Source organism: Achroia grisella, unplaced genomic scaffold (genome assembly GCF_030625045.1).
Source record: "Achroia grisella isolate CSIRO2021 unplaced genomic scaffold, CSIRO_AGI_Agris_v1 utg770, whole genome shotgun sequence".
In the NCBI taxonomy this organism is placed as follows: Eukaryota; Metazoa; Arthropoda; class Insecta; order Lepidoptera; family Pyralidae; genus Achroia; species Achroia grisella.
The window spans coordinates 2,804,495-2,818,321 of NW_026713016.1; the positions used below are offsets into that span (position 1 = coordinate 2,804,495).

The 13,827-nt window shown below is 32.8% G+C and overlaps 1 protein-coding gene across 1 annotated transcript in view; it reads left to right on the plus strand.

Moving 5' to 3' along the window:
• LOC131850456 (tubby-related protein 4) overlaps window positions 1-13,827 on the plus strand; it is a 44,203-nt gene that overhangs the window by 8,976 nt on the left and 21,400 nt on the right. Inside the window, exons 2-3 of the mRNA XM_059200677.1 lie at window positions 4,699-4,863; window positions 10,108-10,290. Coding sequence (XP_059056660.1) covers window positions 4,699-4,863; window positions 10,108-10,290 — 348 coding nt within the window. The remainder of the gene's footprint in view (window positions 1-4,698; window positions 4,864-10,107; window positions 10,291-13,827) is intronic.

The window sequence follows — 13,827 nt, forward strand, 5'->3', positions numbered from 1 at the left end:
TTTATACTATACTATACTATGTAATGATTGATATACCTAAAATAAATAAAATATCTGAGGTTTGGACAAAAACTCAAAGGGTAATTTATTTTGAAAAAGTATTTTGAAAATACCTATTTTGCTTTTAGTGTTATAGTACTTTAACTGTTATATTTTAAGTAACAATGTTTAATTATAATTAATACTACTGCACCAACACTCCGATCGTGCAAAAAAATTTGCTGTTTCATTATTTTTTAGTTCAATTAGTGGTCTACCTAAGTCCTGGGGTAAGGGGGGAGAGTCATGACGCCCCCATGACTCCCAAGACCTCCATGACGCTCCCCCTGGATCCGCCGTTACGTCTTCTCTTCATTCGCTCAGTAACGTTGTTACTAAAGGAAAAATTCCCGTCCAAAAAATAACAAGTATTGAGGTTTGATCTGGAGTCACGTTCCTCTAGACTGATTTCTATAAATATTTAGATTAGATAGACTATTATTCTTGAAATACTAGCTAGACATTATTAAGTTACTGTAGCCATAATGTAGTAGTCCAAACGTGCCAATGAGGAAGCCCTTGGCAAATGCTGCACCCTGATTGGCCCGTTTGAATTGGATCAAGAAGTGGTCGAATGCCAAAAAGGTGGATTTGTATAAAATCGTGTATAAATCGCTTAATTATTATTATTACTCGTCGTGACAGTTGTGGCTCAAAAAGGATCAACATTTATATATCGTCAGCTGGCATTAGATCAACAAAAGGCCTCCGGATCAACAAGTGAAAAAGGATCAACAAAAAACTACCTATACGGCACGTCTGAGCCACAAAGTGCCCAAGGGGATATTTATATATATATATATATATATATATATATATATATATATAGAGCTATTATAAAAAATACTAAAAGGAAAATTCGTATTCGTATTTACACTGTATTTGTACTACATAATCTTTGTATTTTATGAAACGAACAGTTAACAAAAGAATGTAAAATGCTTTTGTTCTATTATTATTTTTGGTAATGACGAGTCTCAGCTTCAATAGAAATTGAAGCACCTAATTTTCGCTGAGCTTTCATATATTACTACAAAGAGGTCTAACCGAGTCATGTTTCAAAATATGGTCTCATTTGTTATCTTTAGATCATATTTATTATATACTCTTACTAGTTGAAGTTGCCCGCGTTGCCCGCGAATTTATTCTTTTATACTTTTTTTGCTTATAAACGGATTAATGTTCGTCCGTTAACATTAGTATTAGCATAAAGTAAAAAATAAAGTTCTTTAATAATAGTTTTTTTCGTATATCTTCCATGTAGAGACGTCGATGAGTTATATGAGTAGAGTCAGGTCAGACGTTGGAGATTGCCGGCATTATAGTGTGTACAACACGTTTTTTTTTCGGACTACTCTAATGCTGTTGGCCGCAGCTGGCCTTTACAGCTTCACCGGAAGGCCAACTCCCGCCTGACGGATACGACTTTAGTTTGAGGGCACCACTAGGGGTTCAAACTTCGGCTCAGGCCATTGTAATATCGATTCCCGTTTGAATTGGACGGGGGATCAAGCGGAGGAGGGTACAACAAGTCCATACTTCGTGGGTTATACAGAATCCAACGTAGTCAAAAATGTAAATTGACATACAACGCAACTTTTTTACTACCTGGCCGGTATTTAAACTCTCAACATTTCGGGTCGCAGCCGGGTTGCATGCAAGCGTGATTTTGTTCTTTTGTATACTACTGAAATACCAAACTAATCCTACTAATCTTATTAATTATTTATTAAAGGGGAAAGTATGTTTGGATGGACAAAGGGATCTTTGTTGTTCTTTTGAGTAATACCTACTATATTAGTTCTTTTTAATAAAACTTTACACTAATATAGTTTATATATCAGAATAACACATAGATATTATAACTATGTGATATACTCTATAGGTATAGTGTCAAATAGGGAAAAAAACAGTTACATGGCTTTTAGGCTTGGATTTGGCACACACTGTATATACCGTTAGAGATTTTGTATTGTAATTAGAATGGCAAACATGGTGACGGCCCAACTAATGGTATGTGGAAACTATCGCTTATATACATGAACAGCACTATGGACATCATGTTATCATGCGACGCCCACTTATATGTTACCATTCCGGTGGACCAAGATGTCCTCTCACCTGTCACCTGTTCTTATCCTGTAATTTCACTGCCTTATCTTATTTTCAATCAACAGAGACTGCTTGGCGGCTGAAATGGCTATTATATGTAGATGAAAAGAGGTCACTCAGAAGAGTAATATTTAGAATGTCTAACTTGACGTAAGCAGAAAGGTTAGCCCTTTATACTGTCTGTTATCCAATCACTCAATCAACAAAATTGATTGAGTGATTGAAATACATGAGCTATATTTAGAATGTAATCTTATAATTTAATTAAATTCCTTCTCATACTACGACCGTACATACCGTTCTGTGATCGTAACCACCCACGCTGTAATTGTATTTCGTCCATCTGTACTGTCCGTCCCACTTTAATGTAATTGTAGTAGAGAATAGCCAAGGCTCCTAATAAAGTTGGAGAAAATAACGCTTCGATCGCCTTACTCCAAATTTCGGCCATTTACCCACTTACATTATCGCGCATTATATTTTTACGAATGTAAGAACATCTGTGTACAAATGTATATGTAAATATATTATATTATACTAGCTGACCCGCGCAACTTCTTCTGTATCCCACTTACTTGACATTTATCATTATATTCCGCCCAACCAAAATAGTAACTTTTTAGATCGTAGTCTATTTGTTATTCTGATTTATAAGCTATATTACTGTACAGTTTTATCATAATCCGTTCAGTAGTTTTTTGCGGGATAGAGTAACAAACATCCATCCATGCTCATAAACTTTCGCGTTTATAATATTAGTAAGATAGTATGCATATTATGCATACTAGAAAACTTAAAAAGAAAACTTCTCAAAATCGGTCCATCTGTTGAAGAGCTGCGATGCAACAAAGATAGATACACACTTACATAGCAACGTTAAAATTACTGCACTCCAGATCAGATAAGGACTATCGACAATGCTTTTCCCTTGTATAGGTATGTACGAGAGGAAGAAAGTAGATATAACAACTATTATATATTGTCAGATAAGGGCCAACTGTTCGCGTAATCGAAGACTTTTTCCTTACAACCTGTTGATCGGATTCGACATTTAATCCTGGATGTTTAGTGACAAGTCATCACTATTAATAAATGGGCGTCGATAAACGAATAATGGAAATACTGATCTGACTAATTGGCAATTTCGATTTCGATCTCCGGACCGGCGTCATTTCTAGTCAGTTAGACTTGTTTTATTAAGTTTGTTGATTGCACATTTCCCCTTGTACCTATAAATTGTTTGAATTACACTTGGGAGTAAAGTTTCCGTGTAAGTAAATTGTTTATTTAATGTACACGGGCGGGTATAGTTTAGTTGTTATTGTAGTATTGCTCTACACGCGTAGCATTGCGTAGTATTTATTTACTATTATACCTACAACGTTGAGAAATGTAGTGATATCTGTATGTATAACATGTTTTTATAATATATATATATTTTATACGATTTAAAACAAATGCTAACATATATCGACGATATAAATTTCGTCATAGTCATCATAATACGAGCTTTCAAAGTGGCGTCGGCTGTCTGTTAGCTTAGCTGAGAGCTTTTAAACTAGGCAATGGATTTTAATGCAGTTTTTAGCAATAGATAGAATGATTTAAGAGATTTTTTTATTTATTTGTTTGCAGAGTTACAAGTAGGTCTTACATTATTGAATGTTATGTACAATGTTGAATACATACAGCTTGCATACAGGCGTGCAAAATTTCTATACATTATTACGTTTTATATGTATAATACATGTGGGTACACTCGTGCGAAGTCGAGGCGGGTTAGTATTAAATAAAAAAATATATGTACAATAATATGTAATTATGTCTATCCAGTTTGAAAAGAAGAACGAATTTAAGTATATACCTACAACTTGTAACTTTCATTAACATCTGAGAAATATAAAATTTATATACAACTAATAATTAGCAGCTAACATTTAGCTAATTTCATAGAAACTATCATAAGCGTATTTAATTCAGATTTGTTATATTTTTAATAATAATGTCAAGCTATACATATTTTACTGTAAATACATTTATAATCGGTAAACTCAGACCTCGATTCCAGTATAATAAACCCTGACATAGCTCGTAGCGTAATATTTTCCAAACTAAGTAGAGTTTGTATACTGTAGGCACTAAAGATATGGTAAACCTATTTGTATACATTTTGTACAAAATACTATGGTACTACTAGCTACCTAAATATTAATACTAATACCGGTACTGTACTATTCTTTGAGGAAAGAATTGTTTTTGAATAATTCTGATCGAAGTTTGATAAATCGATTCATAATATATTTGGATATTGTTTTCGCCAACTTAATCTTTTTTTGATTAATTGATCCCAGATTGCTATTCCTAACATTCTCTACAATGAATGTTGTATATCTCTACAATGTTCCGCCTTCTCGTCCTCCTTGTTAAACAAAACACAATCGTGTATAAAACGCCTAATTTACAAAACAGTAAAGTCTTTGAGCACAAATGTCAAGGTCTACACAAATACATAAGCAATGCGATTCAAAATGCTATTTATTTCTATAGGAGGAGGGTTGGAAGCTGAATCGCAACAACTATTACCAGGAAGGATGGCTGGCAACTGGTAATGTGCGCGGTGTGGTTGGCGTTACGTTCACGTCTTCGCATGCACGTCGCCCTCATGAACTGCCGCTACGCACCAACTACAACCTGCGTGGACATAGATCTGATGTATGTACCAGCTAAGTATTTACGTTTTAAGTAGGCAAGAGAATGACGATGTTTGAGGACATCGTCATTCTCGCTTTAGATGTTGTGAGTAGTTACTGTCACAACATCTAAAGCGGAGTGTTGATTAATGTGGAGACCCTATTACGATGTAGTTTAGAATGTTCCGAATAGTGCCCGCATTTGCGGTCCTTTTGCCTTGATTTTACATACATAAGATATAGTCATAACACGTGTCTTATGATTCTCTGACTGAAGATGATTATATAGTTCAATATTATTGTTACTATAATTAAATAAATGATAACGTAAAGATAATTTCATGTAACGCTGAATCTACTCTAAAACCTACAAAATTAAATTCCTAAAAAGATTTTTATGTGGAATGGTATTCGAAGTAACTTTTTCTGGTTAATAAATATTGTACCTACCTATATTAAATATGTAGGTATATCTTATTACTAGATATGCCCCTCGGCGTTCTCCGCGTTCCATTCAAACCAGTAAAAAATTAAATCTTTCTGCTTTATAATATTCGTAGCTATCACAGAACAGTACTTTATCTATCGTTTATAGAGTACTGTTCTGTGATTGAGGTAAGTATCTTTTAGCATATTATATTCTTAGGAGCAACTTGCTAAGTTTCTACTATTTGATTTTCTTGCTTGTGCCTTACCGCACAGAAGCTAGTATTTGAAACGATGCCGTTCTTCGGTACAATAACAATAAACTCGACTTCCAAGCTCCGTAGCGCAAAATTGTACACAGTATTGGAAACGACCGTAATCAAATTTTCGTAACCTTACTTGGCAATAAACCGCATAAGTCTGTATTTTACAAGCTCGATTGAATTTCATAGTATACCTACTATCAAAGTGTAAATAAAATATTCCTATTTAAATGAAATTATTTGCATTAGATATACTTTATATTATTTTAATTTAATTTCAGTAATGTAAGAATAATTTCTCGCGACAATTACCGACAGCATCATCTAGTCCTAAGCCATGCAGTTAAGTTAATAATTACAAACTAATACAAAATAATCAGCGAGAAGACAATTCTTAGCAAAATATTGACGTATCAAGTATTACATTAATTATAATAACAATATTTTATAATGCCGCGTATAAAATTGCAGTCGTCAGAATATTTATAGTTGTAGTTTTTTTATATTTGTAACTAAACAACGATCATAGCCGGCAATAACAATCAGGCAAAGTTATGCTACTTTTATAACTTAATAAAGTTTTTTTATAATAGGCATTACTCGGCTCCGTACCATGTATTATTTAATGCCTTAAGCGAGAAAAATAACAATATTTTACCGCAACCCTCGGTCGCCTCACGTTAGCTCTGTACAATATTATACGAGTGTTTTAATTGAATGTAAAACACTCCGGTTTTATATGCCAACCCTTTGTTTATAGGTAGTTCTTATTTTTTATTACTGTTTCAATTTGAAAAAAGTTATTGTAATGTTTATAAGAATATTTTTTCTTTATTTCATTCAGTTTTTTTAATTTTCAGGCAGGTTAATGGCCCTGGATCATATAGCCAGTTCTTCGGTGAATTTGTATAAGCGATTTTATATAATTATGACATATGTGAAACGCATACATGTTATTATTCTATAAAAACGGCCAGGTCTCTAGCGTGTTTCGTTATTATTTATAGACCCTCTTTTATTTCATGGAGGATGCCTCTGCGTCCCAAGTGTTATGTTTAAGTGAGTGTAAGTTGTTGTTCAGAACGCTCGGAATGCAATAACAAGCGCTGGGTATTGTATGATATCTTTTATATTATATTTATTTATGACATTACAAAAATATTAAAACATACCAAGAGATAAACTATTGTTTACATTGAATGAAGTCCTTAGAACTAAAATAAACTATGTAATTAAAACATAGATAATTTTAGTTCCAATGACTTCTATTTTATGCTATTACCTAATTCGACAGTCAAAGTTTAAATGGCACTTTATATACTACTAGTTATATTTTTTAATGTATTAGGAATGACAAACAATCTGACGGCACACCTGATGTCGCCTTCACTATTTAGTCTGTAACCCGTAGCCTTACTTGCATGGATTCAGGTACAAAAGATCCTAGCCATAATTTTAGGAGACGATCTAATTATGTACCAAATATCATTCGGATCGATCCAGCAGTTCTTGCCGGAAACGTTAACGAATTCCATTCGGCCTGCGGTGGTCTAGCAGTTGAGCACCCCGACTTAATTCCGATGGTCGCGGTTTCGTTTCCTCGACCAGTAAACATTTGTAATCATGAGTATGATTCTTTGTATTGATTTGGGTGTTTCCTATGTATTATTATTATGAATACAGTATATAGTTACGTATTTATATCTGTTATCTAGGACCCATAACACTAGCACTGCTTAACTTCGGTACCTATTGATGGCGCTGTAACTAATGTTAAACGGGTTATTATTATTAAGAAAGCCTATTACAGGATAGACGAGTTCATAGACGACAAAATATCAAGTAAATAATTAGTTTATTAGCATACAACGTTATAATTTGTTTATCTCATTGCTTTCTTGATTCAATTATTTTAGAAATATGAAAGCGTAGCGGTTTTTGTATTGATTGCCGCATGCATTCTTATGTGAAATGTGAATACTATAACCATCAGATGGCAATAGTGAGTAGCTATGACGTGGTCTGGTGTTTTGAGTAGTCATGCTCACTAAAATGTCCAGACTTGTGGCGGCGTGGTGGGCCGGGTCATTGGGCTCCCTAAAATATGGTCGAGCGCAATGGTGGCTGGCTCATCCGTCATACTCGTGAACGGGTGCTGCTTGTGTGGACTGGTCTGCTCTAATCACTATGACTTATTTTCTCTTATTAATTGTTTAACCAGTTGTTATATATTGAATGTTTTTTCTATTTTATTATTTCATTGAATTAGTGCTAATCGGTGGTTTGTATTCACACACTTAAACTTAAATTGTAAGTAAGACTAAATTATTTATTAGAGCAACACACAAGTTTCTTGCTTGTTCTTCTTGTGATGAGACAGCATTCCGAATGAGCGATAGATTAAAAAAAAAATGTTATGACTACTCAAAAGTGCTTCAATGTAAGTTTATTTGAATAAATGATTTTCTATTCTATTCTATTCACAATTTCAATCATTCATCCATAATTTTCATTAACTATCACATTATTTATTTTTGTATTCACTTAATATTAGTTGAATGTTTGTTCTTGTTCCTAAAGTGTAATACTGAATGTTGTAACTAATATTACGACAATTAATTTTTAGAGTTTCGTGCCAAAATGTTTTTATACAAAAGAGGTGTCTGTCGCAGAAACCGGCTTCTAAAGCAAATGAGATAGGGGTTTTAATTAAATTCACACGTAACTTGTTTTTACTGCTGCCCAAAGAATAAGAGCGTAGCAAATTACTAAAAAATATTTCATTTTATACCTTTTCTTACGATATGCTCTTCTTGAAAGTCTTTTGAGTAGGTCATTAACATATTTTAATTTTACAACTAAATGTACTCTCGACTTTGTATACGCCATTTCTGGGATAACGATAAAATTTTTTAAATTACTTTAATATTATTGACATGAGTAAATAATGATTTTTATCTTAGTAAATTAAGTACATGTATGTAATACTAGCTGACCCAAACTAGTTACGCCCAATTTACATAATATCTTTTAAATTATAGCCTATGTGTTATTCTGATGTATAAGCTATATTAATGTAAAGTTTCATCAAAATCCGTTCAGTAGTTTTTGTGTGTAATAGTCACAAACATCCATCCATACTCACAAACGCGTGAGATTCGCGTTTATAATAAGATTATGTTATCTGTGGTACAAGTAGATTATGATTGTTATACGAGTATCTGTATATGAATTTTAAACATGAACGAAATTAATAATAAATTATGATAACCACCAAGGCACAATAACTCAATAAGAATATTATTAACAATATCTACAAATTACAAAATTAAAATATGTGAATATATTTTATCTTGTGTATACAATGGATTGACTTTCAAAATTTCTTTTAATATTTATAACTCCAGCAGTGTCAGTTCAACTATGTATGATTAATCACTCAGACAGAACTTTTGCATTTTATTTTAACAACTATTGAGGCGTGTTCTAGTCGTTCTTGCAACTTATTTGTTACTGAAATAGTAAAAATGTTTTTCTTCTTGCCTCTTTACTTTACTTCCAAAAGTCTGGTTTGGATTCTCGTAACATACAAACAAACATTTGTAGTGATATGATGTTTTCTATATTTAGGTTTATAGGTATTTAGTACACATTGTGTACTTACAAAATTGTATGTAAGCATTAAATTAATGTAATCAATGTAAAAATGGCTTATTATTGGACTAGAAGGCGCTGTGCGAATTGTTCTGGGTTATTATTATAAATTTTTAAAGCAACCTTTTTTATATTATATCAGTATGTTTCAGTGTTGATTTGTATTGAAATTTGCGTTATAACGCCTATTATGAACCTTTTGTCTTAAATAAATGGTTCATATATGAAGCCTTTCTCGGGCCCGGGGGACACTTAACAATGGGGACGAGGTCACGGAATGTCTACTAACCATCCCTTAGTTCCAAACAGATGTCTTGTTATATTATTAGTATACCCTCCCCTATTTCGATAAATTAAGTGGGTGCGTTCGAATTATGCATATAATAAATAAAGTAATACAATTGGAAATAGTAAGAGCAGACTTTCTTGTTAGTTTTTCGCGATTCGAACTGACGGTAGATTGATTCGACTTATTTACGTAATTGTCTGTAATATACCTACATGATTAAGATAGGTACTTTTATGAATATGTTTCAGATTCGTATATGTCTTATAATGGGCTAATTTATAAGGTTTAAGGTATAAGGAGGCTTTTATGGGTTCGTGTATTAAAGTTACGGGTCAATGGGTTGTTATGATAATGATTATGAAATATGGAAGGGCCAATCCATAAACTTAAATTACTTTTACTTATATATACAATTCTAACTAAAGTGTTATATTATATAGCTGGTGCAGCACCCAGGTGAAAGACACTAATCATAGCATATCTTGAACTTTCGTTTAAAATTCTCTTCACAAATTTTTAACCCGTCGTTCTATTCCTTTCGGGAATAATGAGAATACGTGTTATCTATCTTCAGAATGTCTCATGTCTGAATATATTTTACATAATAAGTACTTAAGACTATATTTCTTTATAGGTTATTTTGGTGAAATGGAACGAGCCGTACCAAAAGTTGGCATCTTGTGACAGTTCTGGGGTTATTTTCGTGTGGATCAAGTACGAGGGCAGATGGAGCATCGAATTGATCAACGACAGAAGCACGCCAGTCACGCACTTCTCATGGTCACATGATGGGCGGATGGCCCTTATCTGTTACCAGGTTAGTACCCCACGTTATAATAATATTTATTAGAGTATGCATCAAAATCGTTTTGAAAAATATGGCAACTAACACTGTGACACGAGAATTTTATATATTAGAAGAATATAATAATGCTGCTGTTTATTACTGAAATCAGAAGAAACAGCAGTAATTAATGAATGACTGACTGGTACTGTTGTCAGTTAGTTTGTTGTTAGTTAACCGTGTAATACGAGTATAATGCCCAAAATACGATACATACTTAAACAATTTTATCTGACTTGAGTGGGAGTATAATCTAATTAATTAACATTGTGTAAAAGGGTTATACTCGGAAGTGTAGGAAGGTACATGAAGCACTAAATCTGCTTTAACTTCAATAAACACGATAGGATACCATAAGCAACATATTCTTGAATCATTATATACTTGTTTATGGTAATGGTAATGTATTTTATAATGGTTGTTAGAATATTATCTCATGAATAACTTAAGGTCACGCTGAAGATCATAGTGACTTCGATATTTTTATAATTAGGTGTACGTGAATTTAGTTCAATAACTATGTTTGTCCATGGCAATTGTTTCGATTTCATCCGAAAGTCTTATTCAATTGAATACAATGTATTTGCCGCAGAAAGTACTTACATGACCCTCCGCAGCAGTGTATGTGTATGTGCAGCTCTATGAAATAATTATTATTATATTCAAAGTAATTACAATGTTGTAATACTTAATCATTTTCTGTACGAGAATTTTCTTAAAATCGAGCACAAGAATGGACTGGACGTGCGACAATGGATGGGAAAAAGTATCAGAAAAATATTAAAAAAAACCAGGAATATATAAGTATAAAAACTTTAACTGTAAATCATTACTTCCTCTTACTTTGGATATTCAAATATCAACATGTGATATTGTTAAATATTCGGAACAATGTGTTTAACTTAAATTATAAGATAGATTTGGGTGGATATAATAAATGTGTACTGGTATAGTTCTCCAAATTATACGAATGCAATGTCAGAAGATGTGGTATAAAAAAAGCGAAAAAATGATTATCTAAGCTTATATAACTAATCAAAAACTGCTGAGACTAAAAAAAATACCGGCAAAAAATCGGTATCCGTGCTGACACATTTCCCTTGTTTCCTCCATATTCATATATTCGTTATGCATGCAATGCTCGTCGGTTGTGGGTACTCTTGATTTGGCCTCTCCTCACCACGTTTTGATTACACGTTCTCCATTTTATTTTTATTTTCTGTTTTAGAATTCTGTAACCGTTTCATGTAGGCAATAATAATTATAATGAAATGCCGATAAAACATAATAATGTCTCCATATTCTATGTAATGTTTCTCGCTCATTCTTATGTTTCCACACAGCCTACAAAGCTAGCTGCTTGAGGACTGAAATATATATGTGAGACTAAAATACCATCGCAGAAAATTTGGGAGAATAGAGTTACTTTTCTCCCAAATTTGAATTTAAAAATGAATCTGTATTATATATTGAAAAGAACACGACCTGAGTTTCTTGTCAGTTCTTCTCATCTCGAAAGCATTTCAAACTGACGGTAGATTTGACATATCATAAGAGTCTCTAATAGATCTACTTGAATAAAGATACTTTGATTGATTGACTGGTTTTAATATGCAATGTAAAAACATCAAAACATATATGTATCTTTCCCTCTACTTCTATTTATTGTAACCATAGAAAGACTAATTATTATATAGTTTCCGAATCTTCGCAAAACATGAACAATATATATATTTCATTAGGTGTACGTGGCTATGATGGATTTAATAAGTCGAAATTTAATTCTATATTAATTCATTAAATCTGAGAAATGTGTATAAATGGTTTTAATAGGTATATATAATTGTTCGTTTTATGTCAACCCATTTCATTTAAGGTTTGCCGATGTTATCGCTACCATTCGCCGGAAATACGGTAATGGAGCAGAAAATGGGTCTGCAACAGCAACATATGCAGGGTGCTGCCATTATCAATTAACCATAGTCGGATATAAGTGCAGGAAACTAAGCAGTTTCCTTTCTGCATTCCTAACAACTCAGCTAATTAGTTAATCTGCACAGTTGTGTGTAGCCAAGTATAACTGAATATAACTTTTTTTATTTGACGTGACAACTGGATAGTTTTAAATCGAGCATATTTAGATGTTTATAATTAAACATCAAGGAATACAATAATATAAGACTTATTAGTCTATGATTGAACTAAAATTTATGTGACATTTCAGAATTCTTGAAGACAAGATAATAAGCTTGTAAAGAATCTTCAGAATTTATACTTATGCATAAACAATACTATATTTATAATATATGAAGAGAACTAGGTATATATTAGTAGTATATTACATGTTACCCGGAACTATGTTTACTTTTGATGAGTTCAAATATAATTTACTAGCTGTGCCTGCAGTTTCACCCCCATGTTATTTATAGCCCATGTGTTATTCTGATGTATAAGAATAACACATGGGATATAAATTGCATGGTCTACATATACTACTGTAAATTTCATCAGAATGCGTTAAGTAGTTTGTGCGTTAAAGAGTAACAAAATTCTTTCCATACATCTAACAATTCATACTCACTAACTTTAGCGTTTATAATATTAATAAGACTTATTAATATTATATTCATATCAAACATAAAAATGGAACAAACAAACAGATATATGTCGCATTTATAATATTAGTAGGTACATGAGTGTATACCCATTTTAGGAATGCTTACTCATGAACACTTATTAGTGACTGTAAATAAAACAAACATCACGTTCCAAACGTTCTGTTGCGGGTAAAAAGAGAAATAAATATATTATTTATGAACAGGCATATACAGTCTTGTTTGCATAAGAGTTGGCCGCAATGGAGTTGGCACGGGCATGGATAAGTTACTGCCTGTCCGCGGACCTTTCTCGGCATTTAAACAATACCGCGCTTTCGACTGTTTTATCTAGACTAAACAGAATTGGCTACCTGAAAAGGTAGCGGTTAACATTTAAACATTTTTAGGTCCACGCTAAGTAAAGAACATTGGCACCATTCCAAATATAAATAATGAACATACCTGCTGACTTCTGGTATTATTATTTAGTCTATCCTGGGGAAAAAAAGGATTGTAACAATGGTTTCCCCTGGAAACCATCGTGAGAAATTCCTGTTTAATTTGTCACGATGGGCTGACTGCCCTGACCTCATGCTCATCCTATCATCATCCATTAGTGTTTCGCTAGCTTAAACCTTTAGCAATAGTAGCGTAGCGCACCTTTAAAAAAACTTAGTGTATACTGTACTATGTTTAGATGTAAATACATTTTAAACCGTAAATAGAAAATAAATAATAAAACGCGGTCTTATCGCTATAAGCAATTTCTTACAGACATCCTGGAAGATTATCTAACTGGTATATTATTTAAGAACTTATTAATATTGTATCACTGGATTATACCATTCTGATCTGTTCAGTCTTTAAATGAAGACACCCCGGTCTCCAGGGCAAGTACTGTTTCTACCAACAC